Here is a 19,361-nt window from a genome sequence, read left to right as displayed (position 1 = left end):
TTAGAATAGCTTTCTAAATGAATAAAACAGATTTTTCAATTTATTGCTGATTTACTGAAATCATTTTATCAATATACATACAATTTACACAATGAATGTACAGCTTTTTATATTTGAAGCTTCAGTAACATAGAATATGCTTAATTGTACCGCAGTGTACAAAGTACCCTTAAATAACTAATGAATTAACAATCAATGTAACTTGAATAATTCATTGAAATTTCGCATATTTGCAATTTTTTAGTTTACGCGTGTTAGGATCGATGAAAATTCGATGTTGCTTCCAATGGAACTGCTCTGTGCATTTCTGCAAAAGAAAATATGAAAAAAAAAATTATTAATAATATAGTCTACAAGATCAAGTTAAATTACATTTGCATATAGAGTATTATTATATATAATACAAATATAAATTGAGTGATAATATCTAACTGTGTCATCTTCCAAATAATGGTGAAAACAAGCTACTAATATGATAATAAAAATTAATCGTTTCTACCATGGCCAAAATAACATAGAGCTACATATCTGTAATGAAATAGAAGAAAAATTAGATAATAATACGATGAATAAAATATGTAAATTATTTACTCACTACTTAATATCTGGAAAATATCCAGAAACTTCTTCCAAAGTCATCCATCTATGGTGAAGACTTCGATGAAACTGGTAGCGTGCGAAGTTTCTCGATCATTCTCGATCACCCCCACCACTTCTCTTCAAATTTCTCGTTCTAATTACTGCAGGTCAGACATAATACTGAAAACTAGTAAATTCCGCCTTTTAATCAAACAAAGAAATTTAATAATTGACTAAGATTCCTATACATATTGTCTGTGTTATTAAAATTTACAAAATGAGAGGAATTTAATAATAACCGAGTATTTGTTGAAAGATTTATTCTATATTGGAACATATCATCCATACATAGCACGGTCAATACCGATCTCGCTTTGTTTCATGTAAAAAAGGTGGAAATAAAAATAATATACAACAGACAGAGGGCTCTCCCTCTTTCTCTTTCTCTCACTTCCGGTCAGACTCGCGACGCTCGCCGTAGAGTCGCTTTTCTATCATCTACTACCTCTCTTAATTTACAAGAATTCTTTAATCCAAATTAGAGATCTGTACATATAATATAATTTAATTAATAAAAAGGAAAGGGAGAGAAATTATTCCTAGCACACTGTTGTTTGCTAGATACAACGAGAAAAAGAAAATATCGGTATTTGTAATAGTGAATCGGTACCGATTAAAATAATGAATCAATAACAACGAAAATACAATTTCTAAATTCTATATTTTACACGGGGAAATATATATATATATATATATAATTTTCGAATTTAATTCGAATATATGTATATATAATATATTTAAAATTAAGAATTATTCGGAAGAGAAATAAATTAATATACAAAATGCGAAAGAATATTTTCCAATTTGTTAATATTTTCGGAATTATTTGGACGCCCAGTGTGTGTTCAGTGAGAGAAAGTAAAGAAGAGAAAGAACATCAGTCGACTCGATCAAGTCATCCAATTAATCGCGAATAACAATATGGCTACCTGCGGTCTTCCGGTCTATGTACATGCAACGGGTGATTTCTTTATTTTCTTTCTTTTTCGTATAACGATTATACCTGGAGGAGATATGTACACGTTTTCTCTCCTTTACATTCATTTTCAAACCATCATTATTATTTAATTCAAGAAAGACTTTTTCGTTCGGATATACTGCAGCGAAAATACATTTTCTGTTGAAAGAAATTTAACTTCGGCGCTGTAATTTATCCCATACGTTGTTTTAACGAAAATTTCGCGTCTCTTTTAATATTTGTTGAGTTTATTTCAATACCTCCATTGAAATCTAAAATTTCAATGAAATTAGCACTCAAATTTCGCGCCATTATTAACTTCACGAATCATATATAGTTCTATATCTTGCAATTACGAATATACGTATAATTAGTGCAAAACAATTCATTGTTCAATCAGGGAACATATATAATTCATGAAAAATTGTTTTTCTTTCAAGCTTTCTCGAATTTGATTTCAACTCACAGGCAGAATAACATGTTAAATAAACACTAGAAACTAAAGGAGAAAATTGAAATTCCCAATTTGCTTCTCGTTGAAGCTCTCGTTTTCCTCTATTATAATGTTTCTCTCAAAAAAATAGTCATCTCTTTACATTTTTCTCTCTCGCTTTCTCCTATTAATCTACACCCTGATGCCCATGCATAATCGATTTATAGTGAAATTTTTTTATTGCGTCCACGAGGTCGGATACGTCTTTGCAGTTATTATTCTTTTTTCTCCATTTTCTTTTTTTCTCTTTCTCCCTCTTTACCCCAGAAAAATATATATGTTTATATACATGTATGTACGTATGTATGTATATATGCAATATGTATATTTATATACATAACAGAGTCACGAGATGGAAACCGTCGACAATAGACGATACTTTTATTTTTTATCTTTCGCGAAATAAGTACCAAAGTAAATCCGTCGTCCTGTTTCGTATTCATATTTCGATTTGTCATTTCACGGAAATGTACAAGTAATAAAATATATTTACGATTGATAAAATCCTTGAAATTGCCAGCAATTTTAGTTCTTCGTCTACTTCTCATATCTTTTTTCTGTCCATATTTAATATATCTTTAAACGCTACGGATGTGAGTAATATGAGAAAATTAAGATGGCCAGCAAACATGGCGTCTCAATAGAATCTAACCTCTAAAGAAACTATTGGAGAAATAATTCTATTAAGACTTTAAAATTAGGCGAACTACTTCCTTTTGTTTTCTTTCTGTTAAAAAGAATATTCATTTTTACTTATACCTCTGCCTGCGAGTTTTTTGCTTAAATGGGAATTGTTAACATCCATTCGTCCCTTGTGTCAATTTACGAAAACTTTGTTCCTTTCATTTCTGATCAAGGAATTTTACAGCTTATAATTACTTATCTTTTCACTATCGGGGCATTTCTATTATTTCTGTCAAATTAACACGGTCTAAATTTACAAAAATTCCATTTTTGCAGTAATAGAATTTTCCAGTTTCTAACTATTTACCTCAACTCAAATTGACACCAATAAATTAATAAAAAATATTATTTTAGGAAAATGAGGGACGAATGTGAGTTAAATACGAAGTATACAATGTGACGCAAAGGTCTCCACACGCACGATATTACTATTATAATTTTTCTATTTGTATTGATTTGTATATCGAACATTCTCTTTATAATTTTCACTGTCAGAAAAATGTTTCCTATGTATAAAGATTTTTGCATCACCCTGTATAAGAGATTCAACGTGAGCAGACATCCTCCATGGTTTATGCAGCAACAATGAAACAAAGAAACAAGGGAGGTGGGGATACAATGTACAAAGCTAATTTACAAAGGTGTCGTTCGGTTACCCTCTGTATTTCACGGCTCGTCTCGCGATTCTTCGTCCCTGCTTCTTTTATATGTACACAATGCACTCTCTTTGAACTCTATGGCTTCTGTGATTTTCTCTATCTCTCTCCTTCTCACTCGCACACCACGCATTCTACGTTTATGTTTATTCCTGCCTTCTTATTCTTACATAATAAACGCATTTCTATCGCCAATCGTCTGAGAAATCATCGATTACAAAATTGTTGCCCCTCGTCGTCCGCCATATGTAACGCTCCCCCCATCGCTTCTCTTTATCCCATGAAAAGGCTTTGCAATACTGTGTAAGAAAAATAAATAGCTTCGTCTTCTTTTCTCTAGCACTTCTTCTCTGTTATTAAAATAAACTTTCAACGTTTCTTGGATCTTTCTTTTTCCAGGAAAAATAAATATACTTTAACGATTCAATAGACTTTGTTGTTGGTGCAGTTTTTTAGGTTAGAATTCAACGTGGAAATCATGCAGCGCCCTCTTTCCTTGTCTCTGTTCTCTATTGTTGTACTGGATGTGGGGCACGTTCGTTTTGAAATCGCTCTTCCGGGACGATTTTGTAAAATTACTGTGTTCTTGGTCAAAACTGACGAAAGGCTTCCTTTTAAAGTTCCATCTTTTTAAAACTTGAACTCCTTTTATCGAAGTTTCTTTAAAATCTTTCGAGATTTATTTCTTAAAGAAATGTTGAGATTTGTGTTTTATTGGATTTGGAGATTGTTGCCAAATTGTGTATTTTCGAAATCCAAGTTGAAACAATTAACGTTTCAGAAAGGATGGCAGATTTCCCTCAAAATCAGAAATAAAGAGGGACATTCTCCTCGTTCGTTATGACTCTCACAGTATTGCATATGATAAATGAAATTTGTGAAACAAGCAAACCTTAAACAAAATTTGTCATTTTCTCAAAAAATCGGTGCACTCGAACTTTGTACCACTCGAAGATCGATCTTGCGTGTTTTTCATTAAACACCGCAAGAAAAGTTTGTTCTTACACGTATAACGTGACGTAATTGCACGTTTTTAATTCCTACTATATAGAATTCGAGAACGTCCCAAAAACATTGACTCGTAATGTTTGTATGTATTTTGTATGTAGCTAACTACATACCTCTTTGAATAAAAGCTGTTTTCCATTTAGTCGTTCGTTTTGGGACACTTCGAGTTCAGAATAAAACGGAGATCTTCTGAGATCTTCAGAGTTTTGTTCATAAAATTCTGGATTCTTTCTATTCTTAAATCTTGGGCAAGTGCAAAAATTCTGACGATTGAATTGTGATAGAATACCACTATGACAGAGTCGTCGTTGACATCGGTTTATACCCGAATGATTCCAAAATTATTTTCGGAAGAGGTTTTTTTTACTTTCTTCGCTTAAACCTTTTGGTATTTTGTAAATTGCAATGAACCTTCAATAATTTCCTCTTCTAATTTAATACTTTTATATTTCTCTGTTATATGATTGTTAATTATTTTTTAAAGAAACCGACAGAATTATCGCACTTACTTGATAACAGCGTTGTTCGCGCGGCGCAACTTGGCAACCGCGCGTTGCCAGTGGTTCTCAGCCATTCTTTCTCGAATCATTGCTTAGGGGGCACTTTCGATATTAACTATTGCTTAAAAGATGGAAGTTTATTTGAGTTGATCTCGTGGCATTTATTTCATTCCTTTAAAATAACTTATCTCAAATAAAACAGTAACAAATTTCCTTTTGGTTTCCTAGGAATCAAGTAGCAAAATCAAATAATCTCTTCGCAAAAAGATAATTTCAATAATTTTGTAATCCTATAGTAGTTTCGCAGAATACCCAAAAATAGAGTTAAAATTGCACGATACTTCTAAACCTTAAATAAAAACGAAGCTAAGAGTTTTACAAAACCAAAATAAATTTCCATAAATCTTTTTAGTTTTTCTTCGGATAATTTCTCGAATTATTAAGAACTTTAAACGTCAGGGATACCAACTAACTCGAAAAAGGAGTCAGCCCCGTGGAACACAAACTGGCAACAACGGTCTTCGGTTCTTTCTCCAATATATTTCTCGCCTCGTTTCCTCGCAAAAAATACACATCGATTTTTAAAAGACAGATACATTATCTCGTAGCTCCTCCCGTCCGGTTTCGTCTTTAACATCTGTCGCTCGGTTTTTGTAACTATACATTCAGGATTCGCGTTTCCTCGTCGCCTCTCACTCTCATTCACTCTCATTCTTTTCATTTACTATCTTTCATATGTTTTTTCCATCATTTTCATCGTGCAACACTGTATTATATGCTTAAAGACTTCATCGACATCATTATCATCGTTATTCATCATCATTTAGCAATCGTTAAAATTATTGTACATTATTTAATTAGTAATCGTTAGAATATAATATTGTTGATGTACATGTGGCTCCACCATGTCCATTGCGGAGAACGCGTAAATTACTAGACAGGCGCGAACATCGGGGAATCCAGCTTCGTTAAGAATATCCGAATTGTTCCTAGAAAATTATTCTTCTATCGAAGAATTTTTATCTTTTAACCTTATTTCTTTTTCTTGTATTTTGGAAATCTTGGGCGTTACATTTTTCGGATATTCGAAGAGGTTTCCTGGCGCCACAGTCCATATAATTGCAACTACTTTTATAGGTAAGTTTCAGTTATCGATCCCGGGATTTTTAAAAGCAATGTTACGAAATTACAGAATTACTTGGCAATTTGTGAAATGTTGTAACTTCATAATTTTGCATCTTCATCATTTTATGAATTTGCAATTTTGGAACTTTTTACTTCTACAATTTTTTAAATTTGTGGTTCTCGGTTTTGCAAGAATATGAAAGTTACAAAATTCCCCACAATTTCAAACATTTTCAAACATTCATAAAATACCATACAAATTATTCTGTAATCCCATTAGTTACCTATAATGTATCTAAGGAATTTAATCTCGACGTATTTCTTTCAAATCTTTAAGTCTCTGATTTCTCATTCTGCCAAATTTTAAAATTCGCGAAATCAGATAGACTGGGACGTTGTTCGCACGTGCCTATCAAATATCTACGTCATGTAACTTCTATTAAACGCACACGGGCGCATTAAGACGAACCGCACCGCCGCATTGCCAATTCACAAAAAATCTCCCTGCACCTGCGCGACGAAGTAGTTTTTCCATTATATTTCATCTTCCACGTTGTTTTTCTTTTTCCTTCCGCTCATTCTGGGCGGAGTGCACGCCGAGTCCCTTTCTCTCCTATCATCCAATCTCAACCACTCTCTACACACGCATACACGCATACATACACTCGTCCACGCTCAGTTCCGTTCGAACAGAACTACTAATTGTTGTACATACAAAGTATCGCTTGCCATTTTTGTTAATTTCGCGCGCGCGCGCGCGCGTTTATATGTTGTATACACACGTGTGAGGTTAGTGTTGGGAATCGCAACGCGAACATATCCGTCTCGAAAATGATTTTTCCCTCTTTTACGAATCTCTTTTCTTTAATCACAAACGAACAAATTCGTAACTCGATAAAAATTCGACTAATCGAAAATTTGCCTACTAAAATTTTACCAGTGGACCGTTGAAAGTTAATTAATAATTTTGTAATTGCTATCACGTTCCACGAATAACACCAAAAAATTGCAACGACGCGGAAAAGTTTTGCACGAATCGGCGTTCCTAACCTCAAACAATTTTCAAGGACACTCGTCTACCGAAATCTTTCTTTCTCTTTTTATGTACATAATCTTTTCTTGGCTCGGGCGTCCCATTAAAAAAATTCCTACAGCCGAAAACACGAAAATTTCGAGATTAAGAAACCGTCGACTCCAAGCAAATTCGAAAGTTCCCACGCAAATCGTTCGAACGTATCGCGGGAACGCTTCGAGCGTCGAAAATGAGGAACAACGCCACGAGAAATGTTTTCCTTCAACGCGAATACGCTTCTAAAAAGAATTTCGAAATACAATCGAATTTAACAAATCTAACCTACTAGAATCACAAATGTTTACGCAGAGTGCCCCTGCAAATTCGATCATTAAATTTAATTTAATTTTTACTTTTATCCCTCTTTCACCGATATGAAGATGTCCGCCATTTTAAAATGGCGCCTGTGACAGCGACATCGTGTTATCGATAATTTCTTAAATTAGCTTTCTTACAAACAACTGTCCGATCACAAAGGCGATTTGATTCCCATCACTGTACGCAAAATACCATGTAAATGTGTGTCTGTGTATGTGTGTGTGTAAGCATGTTTGTGTTTGTCTGTGTGCAACCTAGCGAATATATAATATATTGTATATATATAAAACGCTCCAAATAGAAATAATATTTCACTAATTATTAATCGAATACGGAGCAAAAGAACTCCTGTCAAGTTTGTTCTTCTCGATTTCTTCGTTAGTATGCGATTTGTTTTTTTTTATCGTTTTCTACTAAAACGTACAACAATAATTTTTTTCAGTCTAATACATTCCAAAGCACCAATTCGTTAAAGTCTCGCAATCCAATATGGCCGACACAGTCGAGTGTCTAACAGGCCACGGCTTTCTTTTTCTCGCGTTTCTTTTCGATGCACGCGCTTACACCTACTTAAAAATGAAAATAAGAAGTGAAAAAAGAAAAAAATAGAAAAAATGATAAAAAATTGGATAGCCAAAATCCTACGTGTCCATCCTTGCTCTCGACTTAATTTTTACCATCTCACCCCGAATCCTCGGTTTAACAATAATTTCGTTACGTTACGATTAGTATGTATAGTAATTATCGTTACATAGTTGCTAGTAGAAGATACGAGACGCGCTTGAGATTTGCTCTTCGTATGTTTTTATCGAACAAGCGCACGCAGCTTTGAACATCATGTGAAGCACGATCGATCGAGTTCGAGTTGATACAGTTATATAGTTGAGAGGACTAAAAATTTTTTCTTTTTTTCTCTTACGACTAGTAAAACGTAGATTCGAGTCAAGAGACGAATTTACAAGCTAAGAAAAAACGCATGTGCTCGTAGCTCGATTTTGTAAAAGCTAGTATAGTTGTCGTAAAATTTCTAATATAGTTGGTAGTGGCAGCATATACTTGCTTCGATAGTCGTGAAATCCGTTTCGGTCCTCGACGATGAAATATTTTATACTGTTTTCAAGGCTGACGATGATCGATGGTATATAGTCGTTAGTATAGTTCTTGACTATAGTGAATCATCGTCGAATATCGATTACGCGGTTCGAAATCAAACGTTAACCGATCGCAAACGTCCCTCGACGGTAAAAATATCACATACACACGAACAATAACGATTAGTATAGTTGATGGAAATGTTCGAACTACGAGGAAACGACTATACTTGCATCTATATAATGCGATTTGATCTACGCAGACAATTTCCTGTTAAATCGAATTCTATGCGCTCAACTATACTTTGCACCCGATTTAGAGCACCGTAATTATGCTTAACAGTCAACTATAGTTACGTGTCTTTTCGATAAATCGCTTATTCCAGAAAATGTTCTCTTAAATCGAATTACACGCGTCCAACTATGGTTCACACTTCTCTTGGCGCCAAGTAACTATAGTTAATAGTTAAATATAGTTGCACATTTTCCTAAATTTCTTATTCCAGATAAAAAATTTCGCACTAAATTCAATTATGTATGTTTAACTATAATTCACACCCGAGATGCAGCTGTCTAACAATAGTTAATAGTTAACTATAGTTACGTATCTTCTGAATAAACTGCTTGTTTAAAAAATTTCTCACTTAAATCGAATTATATGCGCTCAACTATATTCCACGCTCGATTTAGAGCCCAGTAACTATAATTAACGATTAACTATAGTTGTACATTTTCTCAACCATACTTATTCCAGATACGTTACTCCAATCAAAAATGGCTAGCTGCGGCCTAATATTAAACTTGAAACAACTCCGAGTGCTAACTATTGTCGATTAGAGACCAACTATAAATTATATCGACCGTACTTAATTTTATTTCAATTTCACCAACCGCGTTTTAATAGTTCTATCGCGGAGATATATGTATTTTCATCCGCAAAACTCGAAGGTAAAATTTCAAATCGAGACAACCATATCATCCAACGACAACTATACCTTTTCGCGATCGATCGATCGTACGTGTTTGTTTTCTTTGTATGTGTACGCGTTCTTTCTTTGTGTATGTGTGTATCCGCGTGCATTCTCTGTGATACAAATACAAATGTTAGTGTTAAGTGTTAATAATAATAATAATAATAATAATAATAACAGCGGTAACAGGAGCAATAATAGTAATAAATAGTAGTAATAGTAGTAGTAGTAGTAGTAGCAGTAGTAGTAGTAGTAGTAGTAGCAGTAGTAGTAGTAGTAGTAGTAGTAGTAGTAGTAGTAGTAGTAGTAGTAGTAGTAGCAGTAGCAGTAACAGTAACAGTAGTAGTAGTAGTAGTAGTAGTAGTAGTAGTAGCAGTAGTAGTAGTAGTAGCAGTAGTAGTAGTAGTAGCAGTAGTAGTAGTAGTAGTAGTAGTAGTACTAGTAGTAGTAGTAGTAAGTCGACCGGGTGCACATCCGACGAGGGCAGGTCCTACAGTGACAAACAATGACGGTACTCGTTTTAAAAAATTTTCCAACAGTTTGTACGATCATCAGTACTATACACAGTTATTTTTTCACCATATCGCGTCATTTTTCTAATCCTGTTCTCAACCATTTTCCACACGCTTTACCATCACTATGCTGTTCTTCTTATATGCCTAGCAGCGATGTTATTCTATTTTTTTTGTTGTTTCTTTATAATAAATTATAATAAATCAATTGTTGAGTGGTTTGTTGACAGCAATGGTTGATAGTCGATACGCGTGATGAAAATTTTTGTACGTTTGGTGTTAGTAGTGGCAGCCCCGAAAATTTTGTTAGTCGTTTATGGTTGCAGTTATAGTCGCTTGTTAGAAATGATAGTGCATATACTTTGTTATAGTGATCTTATATGAAGTTCTTATACAACACTGACTTATTGCCGTTTTACCGCCACAATTGTTTTCCTTCTCGAATTTCAAGCACGAATTTTACGTCATAAATAAATTCTCTTCAAATAAATGTCAGATCTTTCTTAGAGATTAGCCTTCGCTAGTTATTATTTTTTTTTCTTATTTATTTTTCTTTTTTGATTGAGCAAATTTCTTAAAATTGCAGAAAAGCATGTTTCCTATAATACGAAAAATCCCAGATTTCGATTTGTTAGTAAATAATACGAGGATCAATTTCACAAAGAATTTCTACGCTATAATTTTCAAAATAATATCAGGACCTTTCAATGAAATTTGGAATTTTATATCATTTTTCGTGAAATTGGTCCAAAAAGGGTTAGTCAAAAATTCCAGAAGGGGTGAAAAACGAAGGCAATAAATTTCGATAAAAATTCTCAGGGCTCCTTACATTTCTCTCTGCCTCTTTCACATTCTCTCGTTTTACAAATAACAATTATGTACAATATAAATCGTATTATTCCACGGATGAGAACAGAAAAAAAAGATGGCGGAGAATATCGTTGCCGTCGACGTTATTATCAAACCCAGAAAAATAATGCATCAAACTACCATAACAAAGTATAATCATTTAACTTTATTTATAATAATCTTCAGCTTATAAGCTTCCTCCGTTTCTTCATTTCTCATCGTTTTTCTACAGCTTCCAATAAATTAGAACGACTCTCTCTCTCTCTCTCTCTTAATCTTCGCGATTAATAACAAGAACCTTCCTCACTGTGGCACTCTTACACTCTCGTTCTCGCTCTCTTACACTCATACTCTCGCTTTCTCTCGCAGGGCCGAACGTTGCCTCCAATAAGAAAATACCGTATCTCAACCGTCTGTCGGCTAATTACGAACAAGGACTGTACAGAGTCGTTTCACATCTCACGTACAAGTATCAAGTTACGAATTCATGGTGACTGATTGCCCCCAACTGAACACGTGGTGTTCATGGTGGAGGTTAGAAGGACACGCCGGGCGCTTTCTTACTAGAACTTCAATTTCGCTGACAAGCGAACTTTATGGTTAGAAAGATCATGGAGATTGTATTTATTCTCCACTGTTCCTTTGTTTTGTACTTGTAACAAATGCGGTCTATGAAACTGTTATTTATATATTTTCCCACTTTTCAGATTTGACAGACTTCATAGATTTATAAATTTCTAGACTTTCGCGATATAACCTAGATTTAACAATTTTTAGATTCTGCAGATTTTCACATTGCACATTTTTCCATTGCACAGATTTTTAGACTTTCTTAAGGAACATTCTCCTTATTAATATACACTAACGTTACTAAAAAAAAAAATCTGTGAAAAATTAAAATTCAATGCCAATATTACCATACAATAAACCTACCTACTTCTGCTACTTAGCAAAATTGCGTATTTTTTAAAAACTCAGTGCGTAACCACTTTACTAATTACTAATTGCTATACGATAGCAATTATTACCAATTATTTTCCTAATTTGAAAAATCCATTATTCAAATTACAGCTATTTCCAATGAATAATCAAATAAAACCTTGACATAATTTCTCAACTCATTCCTTCCATCAGTCACCGTGATTACGATCCAGAATCAGGAATATTCTACAAACATCTACATACGTGTAGGGACAGGCAAAAGGGACACATAGGAGGAGAAACGGACAGATCAGGGTGCTCGGTTGGATAAACAGACAGACAAGAGAGATTGCGGCACGATGCGCATACATATGGTACATAATCAGCGTGTGTAATCTTTCTAGTGTAGGGTGTATGTGTGTCTCTGTATGTGTGCCGTGTGCGCGCGCATACGTGCTGGTGTGGAGTATAAGTGTGGCTCGACACATTTAAAAGGAGTATTATAGTTTGTCCCTTAAAAAACACAGAAACTCGAATCTACGCTTGGCAGTATCATGAACAAATCGTTCGCTCGTACATCGTCAGAAAACTCGAGCGAACGCGCTATATAATATATAGATGTATGTAACGTAATATATACATATATATTTTTTGCATTTTTCATTATCTCGTTTTCGTTAATCGCTTATAATATCTCTAGATGTCGCCAAATGACGCGCGTGGTAGTAGTAGTGTGTCTCCCCTTTGTTCTTAATCCTCCAATTTTTCTCCACTCTGTCATGACTACTTTGTTGAACCATTTTGCAGCAGCGTTCGAGAAAAACGACAACTACGACACATTCAGACAATGAGAAATCGACGTCGACGGTTAACGCCCTTGGCAGTGATCGTAGAATTGCATCTAGTTTTTCTTTCGTTCAAAGTGTTCTGTATGTGTGTTTGTGTGTGTGTGTGTGTGTGTGTGTGTGTATGCGTGTATGTGCACGGTTGTGTTGCTCTGTATGTGTGTGTACCTGTGTGTGTCCTCTCTTCTTCGCTCGTCGCCCCTCCACTCATACTCCCTTGCATTCTGACTCTTTTATTCTATCTTTCTCTCTTTTCACTTCTCAGCTCACACTTACACACGGAGTAACGTGTGACCGGTTTCTGATTCGCCGAAGGATGCGGTTCACCTTGATTCCCGCCCGATCTTTTTACGTCAAACACGTCCGGCTGAGAGAAAACGTCGCCTAAGGCGAGATGCATATCTCAACGCCGCCATCTGACGGTTGCCGCGCGAACTTCACAGGCACCGTGTCGGGAATCATGGCGAAGATTCTTCGCGCAACGGGGAAGACCCTCGGGGATTCGAGGGTGACTCTAGACGCTACAAACGAAAGAGTGTCGATGACGACCTGCCGTCGACGGTCCGTGACGATTTTTCTGCGCTCCAAGGTACAGGGATCTCCATTCTGAGAATTTAATTTCCGCCATGCCGCTCTCCCATCTAGCAAACTGATCACCACAGATTTCATTTATTGCACGATTTTCGCTTTGGTATTGAACCAGGAGTCCAAGGAGCAATTGTTTTCTCCGATTGTGAATGGTCAAGCTCTGAAATTTTAACGGTATTATCTGTTAGGATACTTTCTTTGCTTTCTCTGTTGAAAGCAATCAAGTTCCATGAAAGAAGAGTCTGAAAAATTCTTGAGGTACGGTTGGTAGCTAAGTATGTTCCATTAACCTGTTCACCAAGTTTTTTAAAGCTGGAAGATTAAAGGTATAAATGTAACCCAAACCACGATTTTGAATAAACATACTATTTTTATAAAGATACCGAATTATATTAAAAAAAAAAAAATGAGATATATAATTGTGGACCATACATAGCAAAAAAAAAATCAAAATAAAAGATTAGATAAAGACATTATATCTAAAAAAAATTCTCAATTAACAAGTTAAAAAGAAACTATAATGAGCAAGGTTCGATAAATGGGAAAAGCTCATAGCAAGAAACAAGTAACGTAGTCTGGTCAAAGCTTGATCATTCTAACCGAAGTTGATCCCAATTCTCAACTAAACATCAGTCTACATACATACAACACTTACGTATGAGAGAACGACTTTACAAGTCTTCAGCAATGGCGATTTAACTCAGTGAAACATCTTTGCAGGGTCTCCACTGATAATCAGAAGGGAGTAGATTTTACAAGCTGTCGCAGTACGCTTAAATATTAACTCTGTAAGGACTCTAGAGTCCAAACGAACGTGTTAATTCATCATCGACCCGTGGATTCTCAAACACGCTTCTTACCACGAGTCAATGACTGTTAGCTACTTTACAGATGTATACAATAGGCAATGTCATCGTACTTCAAGAAAATCTTTCTGTTCCCATCACATTCTCACTTTATAGCAGAAACGGCGATGTCTAAAACCACTTGGTGTTTTTTTCGTGATACAACAAATGCGGTGTATAGGTGTGTGCAAATGTGTCTGGTGTTTCTATACAAGGCCCCTCAGCCTCTACTCATTGCTGGAGCCACTTGTTCTAAAGATTTCTTCATCCAATTATACCGATAGACCGTGATCCTTTTGTTCCCAAATTTGGTAACCAATTGGTCATTTTCAGATCCAATCAAATATCCAAATTTGGCTCGCAGCAATGGTCTGAGTCATTGACCGAGTTCCTAAAGGTGTCATCTCATTGATTTTGAAGAACAATGTGAATTACTTCAATGTAGAAGCAACAATCACATTGATGGGCGATGGTGACGATGGTTTGGATATCTTTTTTCTCAGCTTCCAGTAGCTCTGTCTCGCATTTAGCCAGCACTAGGTTCTTTTCACGCTGTTCTGCGGTGTGGCAGTGTATGCCTTACGGCATTAATTTGTAGATCTTTCATCATAGATTCGATGGGACGTGTCGATTGTCCCTGTCCGTGTCAGTTCGATCTGAGGCAACAAGGATGTCGTAACCTAATGGACGTGACTATTGGTGGTGATTATTAGGTCACGTAACTAGTCCCGAGTATCGAACATGAAACCCTCCTCGAGCCCCAAATCGACCAGATCGGAGAAAAACGATATTACCTCGATATAGTAACGTGCCACTTGTATTTTTCGCATCGTTCAACATATAATTGTATAATAGTAAAACACTGTGTCTCTAAGATGTTTCTATTTTTGCTCTAGACGATGTACTAGTAAATCTTCCTCGTGTCCTTCTATATGTATCCAGTCTCATTTTTCTCGTCATCCTTTTATCCAGATGTTCGTCGCCAAACGTAAATCGCCTGTCAAGTTCGATCACCTGTTCTTCTTTTCTTCTAGACTCGACAAAATTTTGCACGCACGTTATTTATCTTTTTTTTCGCTTTTTTTTTTCTTTTTGGTTTGCTCATTTAACTTACTACGAAATTACAACTGCGTACGATCAGTTAATAGCATAGAGTTACAGTGTTACAACATTGAGAATCTTAGTGTACAGTGTGGCTCACATTGGTGTCTGTGTGCATGCGCTGTGTCTTTTCAAATTTACCGATTCTCCTGTGAAACCAAGTGCGTGCGCGCGTGTACGTGGTGTGTACGTGTGTCTGTCACTCTCGGTTCGAGTATGAGCCAGCTGAATGTCCTCTGATTATTCTCAGTGCTACTTCATCCAGCCTCCTTCAGCAATCAAAGTGTGTTTTTATGCTAGCATTGTATGTCCCAGGGTCTGGCTAGGCTGTTGTAGACCCAACGTGTCGAAGCGTATCGTCACCCCCTTAAACCAAATTCCGTCTCCAGCTGATCTGGCGCGACCCTGTTCCATGTTTCTCCTTTAGAAAGATCCTTTTCTCCAATTTCTGTCAGTTTCTCGCGAAATCAGCTCTCACCCTTTTCTCTTCAATGTTTTTGTTCATTTACTCCCTCACTCTTACATGCTGATCTTTCTCTCCGTCTAAACGCAATTTAATTATCCCATCTCAGTCACTCCCTCTCTTTCGCTCTTGACTCTCTCACTCTAACTTTCTCTCCCACGTTTGCACAAGATTTACTTAATATTTTGCTTGATTTTGTTGATTTTTTCATCTTTTTTTTATTAAAAAATTAAAACGGACGGTTAAATTTCATATTTTCGTTTTGTCGGTGAGCCGATGTCCGCTGCTGAAGGCACAAGGCTTTGCACTTGAACTCGGTCACCTAGCCTAGCTTCACTGACTTACTACGACCTACTACCAACTAGCCTCGCTTACTTTTACTTTACTTAACGTCCTACATTGCTACTACGCATTTTTTAATTCTCTCTTCCTTCCTTTCCTGCCCCTTTCCCTTGCCAGTTCACGAAAAAGAAAACCCGGACGCGCGCAAATGCCAAGCCTCGTCTTCTGAATATATACCTATTCGTCGCGGAAAAAATTGTTTCCACCATCATCACTCAACGATCAACTTTTCAACCACCACTCTCTCTTCGAACTTCTCTTTCCACGTATAAACAATGTACATGCTAGCAATATATTATTATGCTATGTGTTGTGATATAGACTCTATGGTATCATTATGTATAATCGTATGGTTTGTTATTATTTTTCATCATCATCATCATTATTATTTTTGTTTCTTCGTTACATCGCACTCGATTCGTGTGTCGGCCAGGCCAGGTCGCTGCTCAACAGCCGGCCGGGCCTACCTCGTCTCTCTCTCTACCCTTATTTGCTCGCACGAAAATACAAGGAGTGCGATTGTATCCTATCATCAATCGTTTATCATCGTGATTATCTCGTAGTGATCAGTCACATTCTCAGCCGAAAATTGCACACGCATACAATTAAACACACACTCTCTCTCACATTCTTGTCTCTTAGCTCCTCTGGTTACACTCGTACTCGCTTGGTTGCTCTTACAACGCGCCCGCTTCTTTACCTTATTACAATTACACATTATACATTTACATATCGATTCCGGGGGTAGCCAGGTAGAGGATATAGTAATAACATAACTGTAGGTAGCTCCTTATTACAGTCTCTGTACTGTCTCTACATATCACAGCCTGGGTGCCTCGCCACTGCCTTCTTCTTCCTGACTTTTTGTATTATGTATCATCCTCCGCATCTAGCTCCAACTAGCACTGCCGAAATTAGCTCTCCTGCAGCCCTCACGAGGCCGGTGCAGAGCGCAGAGAAGGTGAGAAGCGAATTCTGAACGATCCGGTGCTACTCAAAGACGCCGGCGGTCTATTACTCAGGCAGTGGCATGGTGGTGCACTAGTACAGGAGGTTCTGCACGTCCACGTTCCACGTCTGTCGATGATGCTGTGCTCTGTCAGCTTCATCACTCCGGACGCTGCGCGGACTCGCGATGAAACAACAACGGTGTTAGCCGACGGGGATCGGCTACGGGGGAACTAGGGTGTCACGTCCCAGATCTCAGCGAGGAAAACTGGCAGCTTTTTGTTCTTGAACTTCAAACTGAAGCACATCTCGCTGTTCTGGTTGCCGAGGGTCCGCAGTTCGGTCAACACCGACAGAAGCTTCGCGAAGATCGTGCCGGACTTCGGCCTGCGTCTGTTGTCGACGTAAGCCTTCAACGCCTCCAAGTAGATCTCTTGGATTTTCTCGACTTTCCAGCCTTCCAGCAGGTTCGGTCTCTCTGTAAGAAAATAGGGGGATTCTTTTCTTTGTAGGTTGGGCCCATATTCGTGAACGTTGATGAGGCTGATGTTAGGTTAGTTGTGTTTGCGTGAGTATTAGTCCGAAGGTGTTCCTAATGATCCTGTGTATTGTATAAATAATTGACTGAATTCTTCGTGAATTGATGATGTTTGATGATGTTTGACCGAAGTGACGAGAAATTTGTCCAGATCCAAGATTCGGGTGGTCAAAAATTGATTGTATACGTACCTGAGAATATGACAATGGCAGTCAACAACGCGTATTCGGCATTATTCACTTTCATGGCGTACATCTGCCGGCAGAAGTGTAACAAATCCTCAATCGTCTCGCCCATGCCTGCCACGTTGTAACTGTCCCTGGTATAAGGCTGGTTGTTGGCGAATATTATGCTGTCCGTCTGCACGTCGTACTTCCTCGCCATTCGAAGCATCATCACCTCGCTGGAACAGGCCTTCAGCAGGGCCATCTGATCCTCTCGCATCAACTCGTCGAAGCCAGGTAGCCTCTTCGAGAACTCAACGATCAACTGTACCGTCAGGATCGTGATCTCGGTGATGTGCCTGAATTTATAATCACTGATGTCTTCTCCTTCTGAGGGCTGATTCTGGAACAAAATAGGTATAATTATAGTGTTAAGTTCATCGTCCTTTTTTTTTCTTGCGAGTTCCTTTGAGGATCTTTCTTTTCACAAAAAAAGCATTAAGACTATATTAGAGACCACCGAATGATAGCTTTCATTTAATTTCTTATCCTTAATTCTCCATTAGCAACTTTCCAGTACTATAACAGTTTACACTTAACAAGTTATCTTTAGTCTACTCAGATATGATTTGCAGCATTTTCACCGTGTCTACTTACAGTGATCCTCTTGAGATCCTCTTCACTGGGTTGTTCGTACTCGTTCTGGAAATACACGAGCCTGTGTATCAGCTCCTCTTGCTCCGGGCTGATCGGTTTCACGTAGCCATAGGGGCTGACCGGCGTTAGAATACCGCTGCTACCAGACGTGGACAACGATTCTGCTTCTGCTGGTTCAATCTTCACTCCCATCTGATCGCTGCGTATCCCACTGCCTGGGGAACCGTTCATCGTTGTACTGTTCGGCTTGTCCTTCTCCTGGAACAAAACGACCCATTCCTGATTGATCCTGAACTACACAGACATCTCTCTATTATTAAATGTTGAATATGAAATGGCCTATTTTGAAAACGTGTAGAAACGTAGACCCTTTCATCCTTAATGGCTTAATATCGTTTGACGATGAACTGTCAACAGCTTACCTTCTGTGCTTTCTTTTCCTTGCGTTTGACAGCACATTGGTATTCAGGCACGACACACTCAGGCCTCATACCCACTGTCAGACACTTCTTCAGTCTGCATTCCTGACATTTGCGCCGCATGTACATATCGATCTCGCAATTATTCCCGTATTTACACTGGTATACCGCGTTCTTGGTGATGCTGCGCCGGAAGAAACCCTTACAGCCCTCGCAGGTCAGTGCGTTGTAGTGATAACCAGAGGCACGGTCACCACAGACCAGGCACAGTTCCTCCTGCTGCCTCGGGGTTGGTCCTTTCTTCTTCCTGGCGTCACAGCCGTCGCTGCCGCCACCTCCACCGCCCCCTCCGCCTCCACCACCTCCGCCACCACTGCTTCCATAACCGTTCAAAGAGCCAGGCTGCGACAGCTCGTCCCTACCTGCAAACAGATATTGCAAACTAGATTAGAAATTGTTCCTTGCTAGAATTTGAGGTTACGATTGAAGAATAATTTGAATAACCAAAGATTGTTATGAAAATGCTGATTCTCATTAAGAAATTCCGGTTTCTCATTAGGATCTGAGTTCCAATGTAGGTTGCTGTAAAATTACTGGTTCTTTTATATATCGGTTGAGTAAGAGTTTATTTGGTCATGTGTTACACACTGGTCG

General features: G+C 37.5%; 1 protein-coding gene across 3 annotated transcripts in view; it reads right to left on the bottom strand.

Annotated features, from left to right (window-relative positions):
* Positions 1 to 10,827: 10,827 nt before the first annotated feature.
* The window catches only part of Ecr (ecdysone receptor), a 150,852-nt gene continuing 142,318 nt past the window's right edge, over positions 10,828 to 19,361 (bottom strand). For all 3 annotated transcript variants that reach the window (XM_033340771.2, XM_076625533.1, XM_033340774.2), the window contains 4 exons: positions 18,711 to 19,129; positions 18,289 to 18,546; positions 17,659 to 18,034; positions 10,828 to 17,407 (listed from right to left, as the gene is read on the bottom strand). In XM_033340771.2, coding sequence (XP_033196662.1) covers positions 17,163 to 17,407; positions 17,659 to 18,034; positions 18,289 to 18,546; positions 18,711 to 19,129 — 1,298 coding nt within the window. In that variant the 3' untranslated portion in view covers positions 10,828 to 17,162. The remainder of the gene's footprint in view (positions 17,408 to 17,658; positions 18,035 to 18,288; positions 18,547 to 18,710; positions 19,130 to 19,361) is intronic.

This window comes from Bombus vancouverensis, chromosome 16 (genome assembly GCF_051014615.1).
Source record: "Bombus vancouverensis nearcticus chromosome 16, iyBomVanc1_principal, whole genome shotgun sequence".
Lineage (NCBI taxonomy): Eukaryota > Metazoa > Arthropoda > Insecta > Hymenoptera > Apidae > Bombus > Bombus vancouverensis.
The sequence above is the reverse complement of the archived record's forward strand: the minus strand, read 5'-3'. Positions and strand labels throughout refer to the sequence as shown.